The sequence below is a fragment of the Desmodus rotundus genome, chromosome X, assembly GCF_022682495.2.
Source record: "Desmodus rotundus isolate HL8 chromosome X, HLdesRot8A.1, whole genome shotgun sequence".
NCBI classification, from domain to species: domain Eukaryota; kingdom Metazoa; phylum Chordata; class Mammalia; order Chiroptera; family Phyllostomidae; genus Desmodus; species Desmodus rotundus.
This window is the reverse complement of record NC_071400.1, coordinates 99,140,845-99,163,720: the sequence shown is the minus strand read 5'-3', so window position 1 is coordinate 99,163,720 and position 22,876 is coordinate 99,140,845. Positions and strand designations below refer to the sequence as shown.

At 55.9% G+C, this 22,876-nt stretch overlaps 1 protein-coding gene across 10 annotated transcripts in view; it reads left to right on the top strand.

Moving 5' to 3' along the window:
• LOC139440241 (steryl-sulfatase-like) overlaps positions 1–22,876 on the top strand; it is a 113,574-nt gene that overhangs the window by 56,935 nt on the left and 33,763 nt on the right. For 9 of the 10 annotated variants that reach the window (XM_071220346.1, XM_071220344.1, XM_071220343.1 and 6 more), the window contains exons 7-10: positions 2,863–2,999; positions 15,417–15,554; positions 16,765–16,924; positions 20,559–20,680. In XM_071220346.1, the coding sequence (XP_071076447.1) occupies positions 2,863–2,999; positions 15,417–15,554; positions 16,765–16,924; positions 20,559–20,680 (557 nt within the window). The remainder of the gene's footprint in view (positions 1–2,862; positions 3,000–15,416; positions 15,555–16,764; positions 16,925–20,558; positions 20,681–22,876) is intronic. The other variant, XM_071220345.1, reaches the window with a different exon arrangement.

Here is a 22,876-nt window from a genome sequence, read left to right as displayed (position 1 = left end):
CCCAGCCATTCTCTGTGGTCTCTAGTTGTGCGGTAAGTCAATGTGTCTTTCTACAAACATTGCTAGTGCAGCAATGACACCTGAAAGCTGTGACAGCCGACTTGCGTGTCACTGGGAGAGGCAACCTTGTACCCTGCCCTCCTGCCAGGGTCGTTCACCACAGTCGGAATCCTGAAACGCATTTACCGAGCCCCTGCAACCCAGCCATCCTCACGTCCCACCGGGCGGTGGAGGTGAGGCCCTGACGGATGCTGCGGTTTGGCACAGAGCCATCTCGGGAATAAAGGGGTCGTGGGCTGATGGTAGTTGTTCCACTAAGAGTTTAAGCCAGAAAGGAATAGGGGTGATCATTGATTTTAATTTGTGGTGAGACACGTAAATGAAACATCAAGATGACAGACATGCGGACACGCATGCAGATTCCAAGGTGCAAGGGTTAATCAAAGAACAGCCTTGCTCACGAAAGGCAGGCACCACCCGCTTGCTGGGTAGCTTCATGGGCCGACAGGACGAGAATTTGGGGATGGAGGGATTCTTCAGATGAGCTCCCCATTCCAGGCTGAGCGTGTCGCAGCCAAGTCCAGTTATGGAGGGAGGTTTACCTGTCGCCATGGGAGCGGGGGTGGGGGGGCATCCAGGTCTCTGGCATTTGTCAGTGAATGGGAGGAGGAGGAAGAGGTGGGGGAGGAGGAGGAGATGGAGAAGGAAGAGGGAAGAGAAGGAGGAAGAGGAGGAGGGAGGAGGAGAGACAAGAAAAACTCGTCATCCAGACGGTTGAAATCGTCCTCCAGTAAATTAAAACAACTGTGATTGATTTTCTAAAGGCACTTTGGAAATTGGTTTCCCATCAGGACGACTTCACTTGTTCCTTATTTCATATCTCCGAAAACACAGGGACATGGTGAATCTTTAAAAAAAAAAAACTTTCCCCGTAGTAGTTCAGTATCTTCTTCCCTCCGGGTTCGGACCGTTCCTGCGTGAATGCAGGTAGCAGTTTGAAACCAGAAGCGTCCCAGGCGCACTTCTCCGCCGGTTCTGCGCAGGAGCGTGTGGAGGAACTGGGGCACTGTAGTTCGTGTTCGCAAGGGGCCTGGGGGTGAGGGTGGGCCCAGGTGGTGTGCTAGTAGTGTGGCGTCTGCACGTGTTCCATGGCGGGCAGGAGCCGCACACGGTGATGGCACGCCACGGCGCCTCAGGCACCGCTGCCCCGGGGAACGCCCCCACAGCGCGGCGGGGCGCTCTGTGACAGGGCCAGCACGGCCAGCCCCCACCTGCTGTGGCGGGGAGGGCGTGGGCGAGACCAAAATCAGCGTCCCAACTGAAGTCTAGTACACAAATTCTCGTTTATGTGGGGAGGAGGCGGCTTTCGTAGTCTCCTGTCTTCATTTTTGTCTTAAAGGTATATTCTCATTTTCCTATGGTCAGGAAAGGAACATGTGCTACTTTACAAAGTTCAAGCAGTGTCATCTGTGCTGGTACCAGGGGCACAGGGATATAAGTGACCTGGCCCAGCGCAGGGTCTAGTGAGAGAAGGAATGCGTGTAAGTGGTGCTGGGCTCGTACAGCCAGTGTCGTGCCACACACTGCACTCGTCTACTCACCCACCCCCCAATCCACCCATCCACCCACACACCCATCCATCCATTCATGTACCCACCCATCCATCCATCCATCCATCCTTGTATCCATTCATTCATGTACCCGTCCATCTACCCACCCATCCATCCATCCACCCATCCATCCATCCTTCTATCCATTCATGAAACCACCCACCCATCCATCCATGCATGCATGCATGCGTGCTTCCTACCATCTATCCATCTATCCATCCATCCATCCATCCATCCATCCATTCATGTACCTGTCCACCCATCTATCCATCCTTCTATCCATTCATGTACCCACCCACCCCCCCATCCACCCATCCACCCACCCATTCATTCCTCTACCCACACATCCACCCACCCATCCATGCATCCATCCACCCACCCACACATCCACCCATCCATCCATCCATCCACCCACCCATCCATCCTTCCACTCATGTACCCGTCCACCCATCCATGCATCCATCCATCCATCCATCCACCCACCCATTCATTCCTCTACCCACACATCCACCCATCCATCCATTCATCCACCCATCCATTCATGTACCCATCCATCCACCCATCCATCCATCCTTCTATCCATTCATGAAACCACCCACCCATCCATCCATGCATCCATCCATCCATTCATGTACCCATCCACCCCCCATCCACCCATCCACCCACCCATTCATTCCTCTACCCACACATCCACCCATCCACCCACCCATCCATCCATCCACCCATTCATTCCTCTACCCACACATCCACCCACCCATCCATCCATCCACCCATCCATCCATCCTTCTATCCATTCATGAAACCACCCACCCATCCATCCATGCATGCATGCATGCGTGCTTCCTACCATCTATCCATCTATCCATCCATCCATCCATCCATCCATCACCCTTCCATCCCTTCATCTGCCCATCCATCCGTCCACCCACCCCACCCTTTCACAGATGTGCTCCTTCCGTGGGCAATATCATTGAGCACCTCTGCAGGGCAGGCAGCAAGCTGAGCATGTGCAGTCACCTTTGGGACAAGGTAACACATCGAGTCAGCGTTTGGGGTGTGTGAGGGTGTTAGCATTAGGACAAGGCTTCACTGGCACTGCAGTGTTTGTGGATGATGAGCCTGCCACGTAGAGATGCAGGCTGTCCACCCGAGTTCAAGGAGGTACTTGACCCCGCGTCGGTGCAAAAATAGTCTGACCCTGGTGAGAACGGCGGCAGGCGTGCTGACGTCGCTCTCGGATTTTTCCCCCCAGGAATGCCGAGACGCCCTTCCTGCTCGTCTTTTCCTGCCTTCAGGTGCACACGGCCCTCTTCTCCTCCAAGGACTTTGCCGGGAAAAGCAAGCATGGCGCTTACGGGGATGCGGCCGAGGAGATGGACTGGGGCGTTGGTACGTGTGTCTTTGTCTTCACTGCGTCTGTAAGCTGCCGCTGGGTGTCTTCCTCCTTCTGCCTGAATCTCTGTGCATGTCCACCTCGCTCCCGATGCCTTTTTAGACAGTACACGTGGTTTTGTTTTCTGAGGGGCTGACCGGGAGGGCAAGACAGTGGTGGCCCAGGGATGGATAGGTCACCAGGGCTGTCTGCGGGGGGGCGGTGCTCACAGGGATGAGTGGAGAAGGGGGCCCAAGTGTGAGTCCTCATCTCACGGACTCTAGTAACAGTGAAGTGTGCACAGCACCTTCTCTGTCGCACAATTGCGAAGTGGTGGGTTTGCAGAAGACACGCCGCCGGGAACAGCCTGGGTGCGGTTTCCATGGGGTGTCCTGTGGGCGCCGGGGCGTCATCGCTGCCACAGTCCGCTCTGTGTCCTCCTTCTGCAGCTTGTGGTCCTCTTGCCGAGTCTCTGAGGCTTCCAGAGGCCCTTGTTCCTTCTCCTTCCTCCGAAGACCCTATCTCTACACACGGGGCGTTTTGTTTCTGCAGAGTTCTGGGGAGACTTGTTCTCCAGGCTGTTTGTAAAGGACTTGGCTTGCGTATGTCTATGGGAACCCCGAGCAAGCTTTCTCCGATTGCCTCTTGCACAGCTGGGAGATCTTGCGTTGATTCTGTGATGCGGGGAAAGCAAGAAGAGGCGGGTTAAGCCGAGGCATGGAAAACCCTCCCGTCCAGGTCCAGCCTTCTGTAGGGACATCGTCTTGGGTCAGCATCGCTCCGTCCGTCTGGACAAAATGCTCCAAATGTCACTAGTCAACCAGGCCGCATGAAAGTTTTGTATATTTGCTCTCTTTCCCATTTTTTTTTTCCTCTCCTGTTTTTCCTTCCTGTTCTCTTTGGGTACCACATGGGTTGTTTTTAACCTTCCAGCCTAGGTGTTAGAGAAATACTTGAACACTGCCACGTGTTTTGGTTGTTGAGGGTAGTTTTCTTTTTAAATGTCACTGCTCAATCCCAGTTTCCACCCAGTGTTATTTGTATTAGTTCTAGTTTTGGGTGTGCATGGACCAAGCACTCCATCATGTGCTTGTTGGTCTGCTTTATACGGCAAATCGACGGTGATGATGTTCCCCTGCTGAGCTGGCTTCAGGAACGAGTTCTGCTTTCCCCTTTTTTTCTTTTCTTTTCTTTCTTTCTTTCTTTTCTTTTTTTTTTTTGCTTTGTTTAAATTTGGAAGGAGCCCCGTCCCAAGGAGCAAGAACACTGGCCCCGTATCCTGACTTCTGACTCTTTAACTACGCCTGTGAGGTTGACCCCTGGCTTAAGTCTCTAGGCTCCCTGTCTGCCCCCTGCTCAGGAGGAATTCAGATGAGGCAAGTTCCAAGTTTGTTTGTTTGTTTTTCCGTAGTGCTCTGTGATTCTGTAAAACTAGCAGAAATGAGGACAGATGAGGAATTCAGGAAAGACGAACCCAGAGCGTTCCGCCCGGTGAGATGTATCGAAAGAAAGAATACATTGTACTCAGGGCTTTCCCGTACAGGCCTGCCTGCTTTCATTTTTCCTTCCTAAGTGCTGCCTGTCGACCGGTTACATTTTCTGCTGCTTTGTGGTGCAAATGAGGAGAATACGTCGTGGTGTGAACCAGTGCAATACTTACGTCTTCAATGAGTGTGATTTTTCCGATGGAACAGGCCTCGTCCACAACTCTCTCTGAGGACTCGCTTGGGTGGCACGCAAGCCCGTGCGGGCACGCCCACACTTACACATTAACTTGGATGACGCCTACTCTGACTTGCTAAATGTATCACTTCCAGTCGTTTTCGTTACTGGTCTCCCCCGAACAGAACAAGGAGCATTTCTTCAGTGTTTCAGATCTGCTTTTGCGTCTGATCTAATGTGAAGAGATGAGTGGTTATTTTTTGTTTTTGCTGTTTTGGTGTTTCAGTGTTTTTTGGTTTTTTGCTTTTTTTTTTGCCAAAAAGTACAACCCCCTGCCCCTGAGCCATGGCATTAATTTGCCCGGACGGCTCTGCTGTTTTCCCGTTCCGTGTACTCGAGCATCTGAGGGTCATCCCTTCTCTGTAAGAAGAGCCCTTTAGTATCCCCCAGCAGTGGACTGTAGTGTCCTGTGGAATTACGGACTAAATTCAGAGGGGGGCGCTGGCTGGCACCGAAGCGCCCCGTGCCCCAGAGGCAGCTCAGACAGAAGTGGCAGGGAGAGCCGATCTCCGTCGCTGTGAGGGCTTGCTTTCAACCGTGCAGGAGGCGCCCTGAGTGCACGAAGCACGGCCCTCCCCACCACAGGTGTCTCTGTCCCCGTGAAGGCACGTTCATCCCAGAGAGCCTTGATGACTTAGTCTTGCGCCACGGCCCATCGCAGTCCACTCTGGGGGTGGTTCCTGCCTTCCTCAGCTGGGTGGCTGCTCATCTTGCATTGCAGTGACAGCTGAGGAAGGACTGACCCCTCGCACGTGGTGTGAGGGCCCTGAAGGGGGCTCACCGGAAGACCACGCAGGGACGGCCAAAACCCTGCAGCTCTGATGCAGGTCGAGGTGAGGTCGCCCTTCCTCCATAAGCACAGCTACCAGCTCAGAAGCGTGTGCCCCGTGCCCGGCCGTGACCTTCACCCCCTCTGTGCTGTGTGCAGCGTGTGTGGCTGGGTCGCTGCTCCTGTCCTGTGGGCAAGGCAGGTGAGGCTTGGGGAAGGTTGAATGCACCTCAGGCTGCAGAGTTCGTGGAGGCTGGCTGGGCAGGCAGTCGGGCAGAGCCTCACCCTCCGCTGCCCGGGGAGGGGGAAAGGCCGCATCACACAGGTGAGTGCTCAGCAGTAGACCACAGGGAGAGAGCTGTTTCGTTCCCCAGTTACATTTTGGGATACTGACAATGTGCCGAATGTATCTTGGGCGAGAGATGCAATGGTGGTAACACTTAAGAGAACTTTTGGCTACTAAGGCACTTCATATTCTTTCAGGAGACCTGGAAGGGGATAGACAGAGACAAGTGGGTGTCCCGAGGGAGGTGCAGGTCAAGGGCTTGAGCAGCCTGGGAAGGTGCTGGGTGGGTGCATGGGGCCAGTGGCCACAGCCCACCTCACCATTTCTGCAAGATGCCCTGACCAGCGAACCCCCCCATCTCTGGGCAATCATGGGTCGTCACAAAGTCTGATGTTCCATCCCGTTAGTTCTGCAGCTGTGGGGCATGGGAAGGAGCAGACGGGAAAGACCGGTCTTGTGCAATGCACAGCCAGGATTGGGGTGTGTCCCCCCAGCAGAACGAGATTTACGTGAGGCTGTGAATGGTGTTGCGGGCACAGGGAGCGGCAGACAGGAGAGGTAGGTCCTGCCAGCGGTTTGGTGTCCGTGGCTGGGACTGTGGCCGTGAGCAGGGCCACGGTTACGGGTGGAGCTTGCGTGCAGCTGGCATGTACGCACAGCCATGTGAGGGAACCTGAATCGGAGCCGGGTCAGGCTTAGAGCCCCAGGTTCTGTGTCCTCCAAAGAGAAATGGACACCATGGACAGTAAGGCGAACGGTGAAATAGAACTCTGCTGCACCCCCCACCTCCCGCCTGTACGAAGGAAAATTCCTGCCCCATCTCGGTTTGGGGGCCAGCGGCTTGGGGTGGGGGTGGGGGGTTCTTGCTTTCAAACAAAAACTGTGAGCGTGTACTTCTTCCTCACCCCTCATGAGGCCAGGCCATCACGAGTCTGTTCTCGGTACTTGTGCGTTATTTCTGTGTTGCTTGTCTGTTTACAGTGTCCTTTGGATCGGCCTGTAAGCACAGCCATATTAGATTGAGCCCTAAAAAGGTCACACGGGTTTCCGTTTTCACTAAACGAACAGATCCCTTAGTGGTCACCAGTCAGGTGGGCTCAGCACATTGTCCATGCGAAGGCCCATACTCCCGGGCGCCGTGGCAGAGTTCCGGCGGCCACATCCGGCAGGCGCTCGCCGCTGCCCACTGCACCCCTTCCTTCAGCTGTACCTGTGCCTCTGAAGTATTCAGGCAAAGGTTTTCACCTGACAGCAGAGCGTTTTACAACTCGAGCCACAAACAGGGTTTTACTCTCACCCTACTGCTTTATTTTAAGACTTTACGACTTTTAAAGACTTTTAAGTTGCTTCGGGGTGGGGGGGGAGGGAGAGAGAGAGAGAGGGGGAGAGAGAGAGAGAGAGAGAATGAATCAGGCTCCATCCTCACCTATCATTTGCTCAGAACGATGGATCCTGGCTTTGGTGGGTCAGCCCATCGGCTGCTGGGGCCTCTCAGAAGCTGAGGGACGTGGGTTTGGTGGCCTGATGCCGTGCCTCGTGTCTTCGCAGCTGGTATCAGGCCAGGCCCTTTCTGCAGGGTCTCTGAGGGCCTCACAAGAATGAAGCCCCTTGAGACCCCCCTCACGCAGGTGGCTGTGGGCCAGCGTCCCTATGTGGGTGACCGGCAGCGGATGGTTCAGTGGGCCAGGTCTTCCTCTGGGAGTGGACAGCGGTGATGAGATCGCCCCTGTGCAGTCACGAAAGCACCTGAGAGCAGGCCGGGAGGGCGGCCGCACCCACTCCTGCACCTGTCCCTCCTGGCCAGGAGCACAAAGCCCTGAGCTCACGCAGGGGAATGGCGGACCCAGAGACCCCTGGCAGAGCATCCTGCTGTGCCCTCTCCACCCACCCCCATCCCATCCCGTCCTCTCTGGGAGCCTTTGATCTTCTCTGTTTCTAAGAGTTTGTTTGGTTGGTTTGCTTGTTGTCGGTTCCACATGCACGGGAAAGCATGTGGCATTGGTCTTTGTGTGACTCACTACACTTAGCGAGCACGGTAGCCTCTTGGCCCCGGAAACTGGCAGAGATGGCCAGACTTCAGTCTTTCCAGCCGCTGCGCGATGTCCCACTTTATGCACGCCCCTCATCTGTACCCAGGCATCCACGCAGGGGCGCCCAGGTGGCTGCCTGCTCTTGGGCATTGTGACTCACTCTGCAGTGAGCACAGGGCTGCGAATGTCGTTTCCAAGTAGCGTTGTCATTTTCTTCAGACAAGTACTCAGAAGTGGACTCACCGGGGCAAGGGGTCACTCGATGTTTAGCCTTTTAAGGAATCTCCGTACTGTCCCGGAAGGTGTTTCTTTAGGATGGGACTCTCCATGTAATTTTGCTTGCTCCGAAGCGGTAGGAAACAGGGAGAGGGAGGTTACAGAGTGGGACGGGACCGCACGCAACTCCTCAATGCCACACGGACCTGGTCCATGGGGACTCCCGGCCCCTACCACATGGAAAGGGAACCAGTCGGCAACCTCCGCTGTTCCCAGAGGCAGCTGGGTGCTCGCTGCTCGTCACCCGGACCTTCCTTCCTGTGCGCTCCCTCCTGGCAGGCACACCCGCTGCGTCTCATTCCGGGGGGATGGCTGCTGCAGGTTACCAATTCCTTACACGTTAAAGCAAATGCTCCGAGACGTCGACCTTTTAGTCGGCCACGGAAAACTCTGATACCCGCCCACATCCCCCTTTTCCAGCTTCTAGACAATTGTTCGAGAGAGAACACTTGTCATAATATTTTTTCACCTGACGCCAGACAGTAGCCAGAAGAGAACGGAAATGACACAATCACAGCGTGTGAAGTCCTTCCACTTGGGTCATCGGACGGCAGAGTTGCTGTCCGGGAGCGTGGCCGGCCTTGGTATTTCTACCTGCCAAGCTCCATCAGTAAGAATTTCACTTACGGATCTGATTCGCGGCGATAAATGCACCGTGCATGAGAAGGAAGAAAACCCGCAGAAAATAAGCTCCTTTGACAATCCTTGCAGCTTGGAGCAGGGACTGAGAGGAAGAACACCTGGCTGTGTGGACCTGAGGTGAGGTTGGGGCTTTGTCGCAAGCCGCATTTCTGGGAGGCCACGAGGAAGAGACGAGTGAAAGGACGTTACAAGTTATTTTGAAATAGAGGGAATTATCTTACCCACAGATAAGGTGCACGCGTCTGTCTTGGGGATTCTCTGTGCTTCTATCCTCACGGAACTTTAGATTCTCCTGCACAGGACTGTGAGCGGCGGCAGTGGCCTTGGTCGGGGAGGGTCGCCGTCCGCGAGATCGGGGTGGCAGTGGGGGACTCTTTGACCAGAAGCGCACACACGTGGAGTTATGACAGCAAGTGTGAGCGAGCAGAGCCGGCATCTCCCCTGCAAAGCATAAATTCGTCTGCTGATGTCTTTGCACCCAGCAACCTAACAATTTAGTACGTACTACGTACGCTCAGACTTGCCGTGTATGACCTTGTCTGCGTGCGTGCCGCGGGCCACCTCAGCCTGCAGGAGGCTCTTCATTCCCCTGGACGACAGCTCTCGGTCTCTCACCCGGAAGTCGCTCCAGGTCGCACTCGAAGCATCTCTGCATTTGAAGGACCACTGTTCTCGCTGCGGCTGCGCAGGTCTGGGCGGTGATGGGGATGCAGGTGCGTGGGCGGGGCCCCCTGTTCCCCGGGCAATGCTGAAAATGCCAGCTATGAACAGTAGAGAAGGGAATTCCTAAGGCAGAGCCGACACCAAGAGCTCATCTGTGATTGAGGACAAAGGCAAGTTGTGGCCACAAGGGACACAAAGATGAGAAGTTAGTTGAATTAATTGTCCCCCTTTGCCCGTCTCGTGTGAGTGTCGGCATTGAAACCGTTTTCCATGCTCTTGGTCCTCGACCCGCATCCAACCCACCCGTTTGCCCATGGAGCTCGCAGACACAGCACATGTGTACGTGTCCCTCCGGGACTCGGCTCTCACTGGCGTTACTTTTCAATGCCCTGTTCTTACAGCTCAGTCCTCCTCTTCAAAGATTTACTTTCTCCTCCGTCAGCCTGCTCTTGATGTGAAACATTCGCTTCAGGGGTGCCCAGCTGCAAAGCTTCACAAGAAGCAGGGAGGGCATCAGATAACTCGACAAACGGGGAAACATGCGTCGTGTGGGTTTTTCTGCCTCTCCGTTTCTTCTTACGTGACTTTCCGCTCGCTACAGCTGCGTTCGTGACAAAATAGCTCATCTTCTGCAGAAAGAGGCTGTTCCCAACGTCAGCCTGGAGGTGTAAACGGCACATCACCGCAGACTGCAAAGGATTGGGAGACCCCAGGCAGGGCCAAGGCAGGCCCGGACGTTGGGCCGCGATACGTATTCGCACAGGCATTGTGTCGAGTATTGATTTGGGCGCTGTAAATTAATTTAGCCTATAAAGCGTTCCCCTCTGGGTTTCACAAAGTCGGTAATAATGTTACCACTTTCGCGGAGCCTGAAGCTTAATTTCCTGGTTTTCAGTCTGCTTTGGATACTATGTCACCGTGCATTTGCACCTCACAGGGAAACAAATCGTTTTCCCCATGTTTATAAATCATTTGCATAAAGAAGATAGCATCATAAATCATCCAGGAGTCCGTTGACCAATTAATTCCAGCATATTAATAGGATATCGGGCAGCATTTTCATAACATGAGGAATAGCACCAGCACCCTAGCAATAACCACTACCACAGTGGTAATGAAACAGTGAGTGACTACAAACAGCTACCCCATACAAGCCTTCGGCATTCCTGGCCACTTCTTGAAACATTGTATGTCCATGACTTCATTGGTTCCCTGTGACCGTGCTAGGAGATACATTTATAGTGTCTGTAGCCTGCAGGTGGGAAAGTGACGCCGCACAGGTTACGCCACCTTTCAGCCGCCCGAAAAGATTTCTGGACTGTTCAGAGAGACCTGCTCCTCTCCGGCTGCAGGGTGTCCCCGAGACGAGGCTGTTTGGAGAAGGGGCCGCCTCTGCTGTTCTTTCTCCTCCTGTGTCCTAGAACTGCCCCATGGCCTGTGTTCTCGGGGCCGCCTCAGCCAGGCTGAGGGCTTCCAATACCACCCTCCTCTCTTCCTCCTGGCCGGCTCTGCTAACACAGGTTATCATCTCCAACGTGGACGCAAATATTCCTGGGCAGCAGGCCAAGGCGGACCCAGGTCCGATTCTCTCAGCACCCAGAAGCCAGTTTGAGCTCTTGGTTTTCCAGGACAGCGCCCCCCTCAGCTGGGACGCGGAACTCCGCCTGTGAGTTGCAAAGGGTTCTCTCTCCCAGTGCTCACTGCACAGTAGCTTAATTAACACTCGTTTGCAGTATGTCCGCAGGGAACAAAGGAATTCTGGGGTTTAATCTTCCTCTCTAACCCACGTCCGCACCTGGAGGAAAAAGGAGCCACATTTCCTCATTTCCAAGTTTTCTTCTTTCAGCCTTGCAAAAGTCTGCCCAGGAAGTTCTCATTTTTTGAGACGCTCGCTCTTGTTTTTTCTCCACTTAAATGACAAATTGCTCTCACAATAGCTTCTTTTCTGTATTTTTTTTTTCCTTCAGGGAACAAGATGAGAAAGCTTTGGAAATAAGGCATTTCATTTATAAGCTACCCTGCAACCCGCCCTCAGTAATTCAGAACTATTTTCCTATCTAAATTGGTATCATTATACTTTGAGAACCTTCCTTAAAAATAATATTTGCAGATTTCTGACGCACTATGCTGCTCTGGAAGGAAGAGGAATGCGGGGACGTCTGTACCCAGGGGACAGTTCTGTGCAGAACTTTTAGGAGAGAAACACGCTAGAACTTTGTACAGGGTGAGGTAAGAGGTTTCCGGGTGTGAGTCCCCCCAAAACAGGCTTTGTTCTCATGTTATTATTATGTGTTGTGTGATTTTCCACATGGACCACTGTCAACCTGCTTTGTGCCACCCGGACCAATCTCTCTTATGAAGAATGAAGAGGTGCATGGGCCTGGGGCTTTACAAATGAGATTCTGGCTTGAGACCGAAGCAGAGTGGGATGCAGGGTGTGCATTTCAGGCACAAAGTGGGGGACTGAAAGGACATCAGAAATTCGACCATTTCTGCAGCAGCTGAACCACGGAATTCGCCATCTGTCCAGTGGCCTCAGCAAGATGCTCTCGTGTGAATCCCAGCCCCGCCGTGCGTGACGTGCTTGTTGAAAATGACAAAGTTAGCGCTGAAGGCAACGAGTAGCAAAAGTTGATGGGGGCCAGGCACAAACCTTACGGCCATGGGAGATGGAGCCGTTACACGGATACCCAGGGAGGAGCGTGAGGCTGGGAAAGGAGGAAGGTGCGTGTTAGTGGAAGGAACTGGTGCTACAGCAGGTGTGTGGAGGTGGAAGCAGCCGGGAGGGAGGGGACGGTGTCAGCAGGAGGTGAGCTGGCCTGGACAGAGGGACCCTGTCTCAGCAGGCCTCGGGGACAAACGCTGTCCCTGCCGTCTTGTCATGCCCCTGTGTGTAGCCCACGGCCGTGGTCAGGACAAGCTGGACAAACACACTTTGGAAGCAAGACGAGGAAGTCTGGACTCAACACCGCACTTCAAAGGCGTTCTAAGAATAGCCATGTGTTATTTTTGAGCAGTTGTAGGGTAACAGGAACTTTACACAGAGTTTTCCGCATTCTCTTTCTTTTGCACACAATTGCCCTCGTAGTACCTTGTATGCATGAGGTACATTCATCACAGCTGATGAGCCAATAGCGATACGTTAGTTAATCAGCCGACATCCGTGGTTTACATTAGGGTGCACTGTTTGAATTGTGCATTCTATGGGTTTGCACAAATGCTATTTACCTGCCTATTTCTCTCTCCGCCTGCCATTCCCCCAAACACCTGCAGCCACTGATGTTTCTGCTCTCTCCATAGTTTGGTCTCTTCCCGGATATCATACGGTGGAAACCATGGAGTGTGTGGCCCTTTCCCATTGCCTTCCTTCACTCAGTCTTGTGCATGCAATGTGTTTCCGTGGCTCGGCCGCCCACTTCTGTTCAGTGATGGAGAACATGGCCCTGTCTTCACGGAGCACAGCTTACTTATCCGCCACCTGCTGAAGGACAGCTGGGCAGCTTCCGGGGCATTGGCAATTGAAAACAAACCTGCCACAAATATGTGTGTGTGGGTTTTGAGTCCACAGATGTTATCACGGGAGTCACATTTTTAAAACGGGCTTTTCGTCGCAGGATTTTATTCATGCTGAGCCAGTTGTGAAGGCCAGAAAAGTGGGTGCCATTTGAAATGGAGGTGCACGGTCGAGCGCCCTTTTGCAAAATACTAGTTACTGCCCGAGGAAGGGAAACCCGCCATCCCCGGCTACCCGCCCAGTCTAGCATTTCGCTGACAAATTATGTGTGTATGAGCCAAAGGGGCACTTTTTCCCCAAAACAGCAGCGAGGGTCCCATCGTGTTGTGGCTTCTTCCTCTTTCAACTCATTAAACTAACGACGGTTTTCAAAGTGACGGGGCTGACATTCCCACGAGAGCCAAGGTCCCTCGCGCCCGAGTGTGCAGGTGGTGAGCTTCGCTGCGGCGGCACTGCGGTGAACATGTGCCTGGTGGTGACTCGTCACGGGAGACCGACCCCTGCAGTGGGCCGTGTGCGTCGTGTTCCTCGGTTCTCAGCAGGGCGTCCATGGACGTGCCGAGCCTTCTAGGGATGGCTATCACAGGAGTGAAACAACTGGGAAAGATTGAGTGCCCTCCAGCGGGTGGCACTGGCAATAAAACAGCAAAAGTACATCTTGCCGCAAAGGACGTGGTCTTGCTTTTGCATCGGGAGTCCCCGGTGCCACCTCCGTGGGGTGCTGACTCTGTGTTCCTTCTCTCCTTCCTGGGCCAGGTGGCAGACGGAGTCCCCCTGGGGTGCAGGCATATCTCCAGGGGGCATGCCGGACGTGCCGCGTTGGACATGCTTGTGGTCACTGATTGTTTCGGCCACTGAGGACGCCTGGCATTCTGGCACAATTCCACTTGCTGGGGTCGTCCCAGGGCTCGTGTCAAGGCCCATGATGCCACGCCAAGTGGACTGGACAGGTTTCTTACTCACGGAATGAGCCTGAGTGGGGACAGCAGTGTGGCTCCCACGCTGGTCTGCAAATAGCTGGAGAGAGTGGGGCCAGGGGACAGATGTGGCTGGCATAGCAGGTGCCGGGTCAGGGAGGAGTGGTAAGGGCTCCCGAATGTTCCATACACGGCCGGAGGCAGCAGCCAGGGCTTCTTGTTTGCTTACTGAGCTCAAGGGAAGGAGGAGAGGGGACGCCGAGAAGCCCCTCGCAGTCCCACATGACAAGAACAGGGTCAGAGCCTCATCCCCGACGTCTGCCTGTGTGCATGCACTCACTAAATAAGCCTGCAGCTTACGGGCATGTCCATCTCTGCCGGAATTGTAAGTTGTATTCCCCCAGCTGGACCATCGTTTCCTTCTGGTTCGAGAAACCGTCTAGCTTCCTAATCAGCCCCTTCTTAAATCTTCCTCTGGCGTCTCTTTTTCCCAAAGGGGAAAGTTCGGGCATCCATAGAAGTAGGCAGGGAAGTTCCCAAGCTGTCCTGTGCCCTCGATGCACACATATTTCACCGACACCCCGTCCTCGCCCTCGCCCTGGACTCACTGGAAGAAGAGAGTGGCCGTGGTATGCATTGTATATGGGTATTGCAGTGATATCTCTAGTTCCACCCCCCGAATGTCCTCCTCACTGCTCAGTGGTTCTCGTGAGTCCAAGCATGTGACTACGCAGAGTTCGAGGGTCTGGGTTTGGCATCAGACTTCAGTCCTGGTTTCTGGCTCCCTCGCCACCTCCCTGTGGGAAATTGAGCAGCTCACTTGTCTTTGCAGAGCGTGGCTGCGGTCATCTGTCAGGTGGATGAGAAAAAATAAATCTCTTTACTCGCAGGCTTCCCTGTGGCATAAACAAGAGAACGTGCGGCCACATCCTACGCGCATAGACAGAGCTGCGGGGACGGTGGTCCGTGGTTCTTGGTTCGTGGTGACGTGGCTGTGGATTTGAAGAGCTGTTGTCTGGGGGCAGAACCCAGTGTTAGGTTTCGGGAAAGAAGGTGGGGGCCAGGAGAAGGAACGGACGAGGCGTACTGATGATGCTCATGTTCGGTGGTTTTGGACTTGAGTCTCTACTGTGAGAATTGTCAGAAGGAATTCATCCCCAAGTGTCTGTAGACAGATTTTTTTCAGGCAAGAGGGACATCCCTGGTTTGGTGTTTGGTGCTTTGCTTTTTCCAGTCAGTAGGGACAAAGTAGTAGGCTTCTCTGTAACCCGAGGACCGTGGACCGCTGGCCCCTCTCCTGGCAACGTCCTCCGTGTACCCGATGACCAGTGAGCCTGACTTTGGTGGGACACTTTATTGGGTCCCTTTGCAGAACCGCCCTATGGTGGCCAGGGCTCCCGGCGATGCTTACAGATCTCACCTGCTTCCGTGACTGACTCTGCTTGTTGTCTGCCCCACGGGCCTGCCGCTGCGTTCCCGATCACCCCGTGCTCCGCGAGCTCAGCCGGGGAGAGCGGCGTACGCAGGAGTGTCTCCTCCCTGCCCTGAGCCATAGGCAGTCACGTCCTTTGGAAAGATGGAACTCGTTTCCCACGGACTGTTTTCTTCCCTGCAGGGCAGATCTTGAACGTTCTCGAGGAGTTGAGGCTGACGAACAACACCCTCGTCTACTTCTCGTCGGACCAGGGGGCCCACGTGGAAGAAGTGAGCAGCAAAGGGGAAGTTCACGGAGGCAGTAACGGGATGTACAAAGGTGAGGGTGCGCATCGGCCCCGGCCTCCTGGCTCCTCCACGCGCCACACTGTCCCGGCCCCCACAGCAATAGCGTGGCTGTGCTGACACTTGGCAGTGACATGCTTGGGACTCCCTGCTGTCTCTGCCGCTGAACAGAGGAGTAAAGAGGGAATGCCTGCTGAGCTCCCCACAGAACCTAGCAGCTCACCTACGGCGTGCTGTTTGGCAGGACACAGAACCCATAATCACACAGGTCACGGGGTGCTTACTGTGGCCAGGAGCCGCCGCACCTGGCTGTGCTGCGTGGGCCCTCTCTGCCTACGGCCTGATCTCAGTGGTGGCGGAACGCAACACGCGTTTCCCGGGCCGTCAAGTTGGGCGTTTCTGCCATATTTCTATGAGGTTATGGCCTATGTGGAGAGCATCGATTTTACTTTGTTTTATAGCTGCCAGTGTCTGCAAACATGTGGTTCCGAGCTGCCCTTCACACCTGGTTCACTCACTCACTGGTTCTCTGCCCCAGGCCTGCTAGGTTCCAAGGTCAGACTGTGGCTGCTGCGGAGGCGTGGCCGTCAGTCACAGTGATGGGCGTGGCTAGCCAGCAGCCCTTCCTTAGGGGAGGGACACACCCGTGCTGCCCAGCCTCAGTGCAGGGACAGGTGACCCAACACTGCAGGCTGACGCACGTGAGGAAGGCTGATGACACTCGGGGGGACAGGGACTGGCCTTTTGCTGTCATGGCGGACTTTTGCAGGCGTGAGTGGAAGGGCCGAGAAGGAGAGTGTCGAGGGCCCTGAAGGGTGGTTGGGAACTGGGGTTACCACGCCGTGGCAATCACAGGCCAGTGGCAACCCCATCGTTACTCGACAAGCTGGGGCTCGCGTGTTCCGGGGCTGCCGGAAGGAGCTGCCGCCCATCGGGTGGCTCGGAGCAATGTGTGTCGAGCTCCATAGCCGGTGCTCCGATATGGACACTGGGCCATGCTGGGGTCCACGTGAGGGGCTGGCAGGCCGCATGTCCTCTGAAGGTTCTTGGGGAGAGCACACCAGCTGCCTTTTCCAGCGTCTCACGTCACCTGGCTCCCCGGCTTGTCACCTCTCCGCACCTCCAAAGCCGTCAGCTCAGCGCTTCCTGTGCCCTCGCAAGACTCGCGTTCACTCTTCAAGAATTCCTTGACGTGAGCCTGGAGGGGAGTCCAATCGGCCCGCTGCCTGTGCTTTGCCTTTCAGGAGGAAAAGGCAACAACTGGGAAGGAGGCATCCGCGTGCCAGGCCTGCTGCGCTGGCCGGGGGTCCTCGAGGCCGGGCTGGAGGTGGACGCGCCCACCAGCAACATGGACATATTCCCCACCGTGGCCACACTGGCGGGAGCGGCGCTGCCTCAGGACAGGTACCGTGGCGCAGATGCTGCCAGGCAGTGTCGCGTTCAGACGGTGCGGTCGGGCGGGCTCTGCTTTCCCTGCAGAGGGGCATCCCCTCTGGTGGGACTGGTCACCCATATGCGGTTGGGGCCCTCGCTGGGGGCACCTCGGACGCAGAAACCCCTCTACCAGGGCCGCTGTCCCAGTGGGAAGTGGACTGCCAGGCTGGGGTGTGGAGGGTGGCCTTGAACGGATACTCTCCTGCAGCCTTCTGCTCACCTGTGTCTTCCACCCGCCTGGGCCCCCATCCCTGCCCAAGGGCACCTGGCACTGACCCCTGGAACTCCCGCATCCCATATCCCACCTGTGTTCATGCAGCCCTCAGCAGCGGCAGCAAGGAAAGCAGCCGGGTCCCCACTTAAGGGCCCTACCCCCAGCGTGTGTTCAGTTAGCAAGTTCTAAACGCCACGTCTTTCTCTGCAATTTCACTGCGACTCTCCAACATGCTGCCAGCGGTTTCTCCCCCAGCATCTTGCCCATCGGAGGGCTTGGGAGGGAAGCCCGCTCGCTGACGGATTGTGTTCCTTAGCTGGGTGGCAGCGGGGCGAATCTCACGCAGCCGGGCTGTAGGTCTGGTTTCGTTGCCGCTGCCAGCGAGCACGCACGCACGAAGGCAGGGGACCCGGGCGCAGAGCCGCAGCTCAGCTGGAGTGCAGTCCTGGGGAGCTTGGCTCGCCTCCCGTGGCTCACGAGTGTGTTTCCTTGCTCATAGTGGTACTTGTGGTTTCCAGGTTCCTGCCTTAGCTGTGCCTGCCCCACGCCAGCTCACACACAGACGTGCCCACGCAGGAAAGGCAGCCGTTCTCAAGCTTAGTGGGCTCACGACCCATCTACACTGTTGTCGTTTTCTTTTTAATCCTCCCCCGGGGATATGTGTATTGGTTTTGGAAAGTTAGAAACACAGAGATGGAGACAAACAGACAGACAGGCAGGCAGACATCAATCTGAGAAACGGTGGGGACTGGGGACCAGACCCGCAACCCGGGCACGTGCCCCGACCGGGAATCAAAACGGCGATGTGTAGGTGTATGGGATGACGCTCCCACGGTCAGAGCCACCCGGCCAGGGCCTGTGCACACGCTTTAGTGACCGAGGGCCCCAGAGAGCGTTTGTTTATGGGGGTGCTGTGTCATCTGCCAAAATTCATAGCGCTGGCAATGGAACCTGGAAAGCAACTGTAGCCTAAGACGCGCTGGGAGGGTCTTGGGCCCCAGCGGGCATCGGGGAACTGGACTGAGTCACAGCGCTGGCCTGACCGGGTTGATGGGAGGGCGAGGCGCGTCAGAGCACGTGAGGTGACGTGTAGAGATCATGGGGACACGTGCCCTTCTGTGTCATCGGGCAGAGGCCGGCCACATGTCCCTTAGGGCGGGTCTCTCTTCTTCCGCGTGGAACTTCGCCCAGGGTCCCGGAATCGCAAGAGCCACGGGCACTGAAGGCACTTGGAAGATCTGCCGCACTGGGAGTGTTCTTTTTCTGCTGAGGCACAGGCAGAAAAGTGGGCGGCAGTCAGCCCTGAAAGTCTCTTCTGAAGCCCGAAATCTCCCTCCCAGTGAATTTGTCTGCTCATCGGGCCTCCTCGTCGGCCCAGGAATACATCTCAATGCGGTCCCGTCCCGCACACCGTGCTCGCCCGATCACTCGAAGGACGTTTTTCTCTCGTGGCTCCTGAGATTAAAAATCATCGAGGCTCTTTGCTTTGCAGTATCTCTGAATGGTTTCCCATCGAATCGGGGGTGGGAGCAGGGGCGGGGACGTGAGGGGAGGGAGAATGTCACGTCAGAGAGGAAGCTGCCTCCCAGAAAGGTGGCTGCTGGCTGCTGCCCCCACCCCCGCCCTGCAGTCTGGCGGCCGCTGGTCTGCTGTCTGGGGCGCCCTGCCCACTGTGCGCAGCCGGTCCCTCAGCAGAACCGAGCACTTGGGACTGAGCCTGCGTCATCGGCAGAGCCCGTCCTCAGGACGGAGGGTCCTCTCTACGTATCTCACGATGCCTACTGACCGAGGTCGGCCCGATGGTGTGGACACGTGGATTTGGGTTTCCCACAGCGCACAAGGGTACCCCTTTCTCCACATTCTCTCCAGCACTTGTTTTTGGTTGATTTATTGACGGTAGCCATTCCGACAGGCGTTTGGTCCTCTGTTCTTAACTCAAGGGTTGTGTTTTGAGGGCTTATGACCAAATAAAGCCAGGTTCAAGACATAGAGGTAGAGATTATATCAAGAAAAAGCAGAGGTCCGTCCTTGCTCTGGAATGGTCACGGAAAAGCCTGCTGTGCACTCGTGGGGAAGCACGGGGAGAGGTGTCTGCACCCCGCCCTGTCCCGCGCCCACCGTCCACGTCGTCTGTGCCCACCAGGGCTGCTCGGGCTCAGCTGCCTGCACGCTTCCCCCATCATCCCTTCCCTTCTGCCCACCCTGGGCCGGATGCCCCGTTATTAGGGACTGAGTGTTTCTGAAAAGCAATCGGAACACGTCCCAGTAACTGGTATTCTGGGCTAGAAACCCTGTTTCCGAGCCCGTTCTGCTTCTGAATAGATCTGTCCTTCTACCCCGTTTCTTTGCCTTTCTCTCGTGGTGAACAGGAGCGCAAGCCTGGGACGCGGACCAAGTCTGTCTTTTGTTCTTATTTTTATTTTACAACAATGGAACATTTTCGGTACCTAGACATCCCCGGAAGGAGGATGAATACCGAGGGCACCTTACGGGCTTTTTAGTGACAGCAGAATAAACCACAAAAAAAGCTCAAGGGATGCGGGATTCCTCGAGAACGCATACCCAAATTACGCGGCCAAGTGAAACGTGCCGTTACGTTAGGGGGTGGTAGGTGGGGAGCGTTTTTAATCAGGAGAAGCACGTCACGCCCTCAGGTTAAACTGTCCACGTCTTTCAAAGGGGCTCCCGGCTCGTTCCGACGGCGGCGGTCTCGCCTTGTCAGTGGGTTCGGTTCTGGGGTGGCCGTGCCTGTCTGTCCAGCTCACAGCTAAGTGTCAGGCTTGCATCCGTTCCTCCAAACTGCCAACGATCGTACTTCCGTCGCTCGTGCCCCATTGTGTGTGGCTGTTGTTCGCCATCTGGGACGCTGCCCTTCTGGGCTTCGTTGGGTGTCCGGCACTACGAGAGATCGACGGTGTGGTCAGAGTAGGGTGGCTGTTGTTGCTGTGGAAAACAGTGCAGTGGCGAATAAACGTTGATACAACAGTAAACTCGGTGTTTCGCGTACTCACAACGCCAGACCTACTTTCGCCCGCCCTGTGCCGCTGACCCTTGACCCGCACGGACGTTAGGGGGGCCGCCCACCCGTACAGTTGAAGATGTGGGGGCCATGTCAGTGGGTCCTCCTCATCCATGGAGTGAAGACGGCCCCAACTCCTGCTGCCGTTTGGAGGGTTCCAGCAGTTTGTCCGGGAGCGCGGCCGGCCTCGCGGCATGGGGCACGGCACCCGGCTCGGCACCCAACACAGGCTGGCTGGTGTGTTCATGTTGGTTACTTGGTTACCACGACGCGGCTCTCCTGCACGGGAAGGATAACTCAGGAGGCAGGGCGTTTCGGTCCAAGCACGGTGCGCTCATTCACGCCTCACGCCTGCCCGGTTTACCCCCCAGGGTCATCGATGGCCGGGACCTGATGCCGCTGCTTCAGAGCAAAAGCCGGCACTCGGAGCACGAGTTCCTCTTCCACTATTGCAACTTCTACCTGAACGCCGTGCGCTGGCACCCGCGGAACAGTGAGTGAACCCAGCTTTTCCTTCCTCTGCCGCTTTGTGGCACCAGCGCCGTGCATGCCGGTGAAGGCCGAGGGTGCTGAGCTCTGCAGAGGCCAACAGGGGGGCTTGCAGCGCAACTGTGCATGGCCTTGAATGCTGCCTGCCCTCTTCTCTTATCCCTCCTGCTCCCATAGTTGTGCGTGTAGGACATCAGCGGACTTGGCACTCGCCACGTGGATGCCAAGGGCTGGCAGCCCCTGCTTCATTTCAGGACAGGGAGCTGCTGCTGCTGCCCAGCAGGGCACGCAGTCCCTTCCGTCACATTCAAACAAACAGCCGCATGTCCCTGCAGCCCTCACATTCTGGGCTCGGGCCCTCTCCTCCGTACGCAGCTGACTGTGCTTGTAGCCTCCTGCGCCTGCAAGAGCCTTCCTTTTCTTCTCTCCTCCCCTGGGTGATGCTTGTCGGTCTCCCCCACCCGCTGGGCACGCCGCGTGCTGGACCTGCCCTCTAAGAGGTCTGTGGATGCTGCCGTTTTGCACAATAGCACTGACCTGTGTGGGAAGGCTCCCCTGCTCTCCCCCCTGCACCTCAGCGGTGCTGGCTCCTGGCTCCGTGTGTGTCCTACATGTAGATCTTTGAGGTCAAGTTCACGTGCTTGGACGCTCCCAGGTTTCCCAGGCTGGGTGCTGTGTCCTTCACGTCACGTGCTCTGTAAGTGAAGGGGTCGGGTTGGGCGTTTCCGACCCCACGTGGAGAGCTCTGCTCTCTGACAAGCCCAAAGGTTCGAGTGGGACCAGGTGACGACCCTAACTGTGTGGACGGGTGGCAGAGTTTTGTTTGTTCGTTTGTTTCCTTGCATTTAAACCTAGAACTGAGATCATGTTCACGTCACTAAGATGCCTCAGGGTCAGGGGAAATCCGGAAAGTGTGTGTGGAACTCTGGTGTATTCTCGAGGTGACAGTGGGGCCAGACGTCTAGTCCAGTGGGCTCATCTAAGGTCAACTAAAGCTTCACTTCTCTGCCGTGTTTGGGGACGTGGCCCCTGCAGCCCAGTCTGCCAGGACGCCTCGTAACTGCCGACCGGCGGCTCCTTCTTAACCTCAGATCGAGGCTCTCACTGGCTTTCAGCACACCTGTCTCCGGCCCCAGTTTATCCAGCCAGTTTCCCAGGAGAACGCTCCGTCTTCATTATTTTTAAAGTGGAACACTGCCCACCGCAGACATCCCACCACCCTCCCCCACAAACTGTCCACCCCACATGCCGGCAGCTGCCTTGCGTTACTCGCTGGGAGCGGGACGGACCCCAGAGCCGCAGGGCCAAGACATGGAAGGGCTGTGTCAGCCTGTCTCGGCCGCGTGTCCGTCCCTGCAAACCTCCGTAGGGATGCCGTCGCTCTTTGTTGGGGGACTAACAGCAGGCAGGTCTCGGCCGTCGAATAAAGGACAGCTGTGCTTCTGCCCGTTTCTGTTTCCACGGAGCCCACGAAAAATGCCAACGACCACATTTCCGTGATGCTCCAGTGTATAAAGAAGGATAATCATGTCCTGGCATTTGCAGAAGCACATTTACATAAAGGCAGCCCCGCAGTGGGAGAGGCCGGAAGGCAGGAGTTGAGTCGGGGGCTGCAGAAACACGGTATGAGGGGGCGTTAACCGGAAGAGGGCAGGGACAGACAGGAGACAGGGGTCCATGTGAGAAGTAGGACCCAGTCCCTGAGAGGCAGCCCCCTGGGATCAAACGGACTTCTTGAAGAGACACGTGCCCTTACACCATTTCTTACAATCACCTGCCTCAGACCAGCGACGAAAGGGCAGAAGTCACGGTAAAGCAACGCTGGAATCACCTACCGGGCTCAAGGGTCTCCGGAAGCCATGGTTTCGAGAGTCCCCACTTATTCGCGGGTCAGCTGCTACCTGACCCCCAGGCCCCGAGGTTGGCGCCCCGGCCGTCGCGCATGGCTTGTGCTTGGCGATCCAGTCTTTCACGTACTGATTCATGCTGTGGGTGTTTACTGAGCAGCTACCGTGTGGCCCCAGTGGGCACCTGTCCGTGAACGTGGCCGTTTTACTTCACTTCTAACGGGACAGTTGACAGTTGAAGCTCCCCTGCCGTGGACAATAGTCAGTTGAGTAGCTGGCAGATTCCCACGCTGCTTACGTCTGAGACGGTTTTGTGCCCCGAGCTGTGCAAAGAGCTGAGAGGGCAGAGAGGC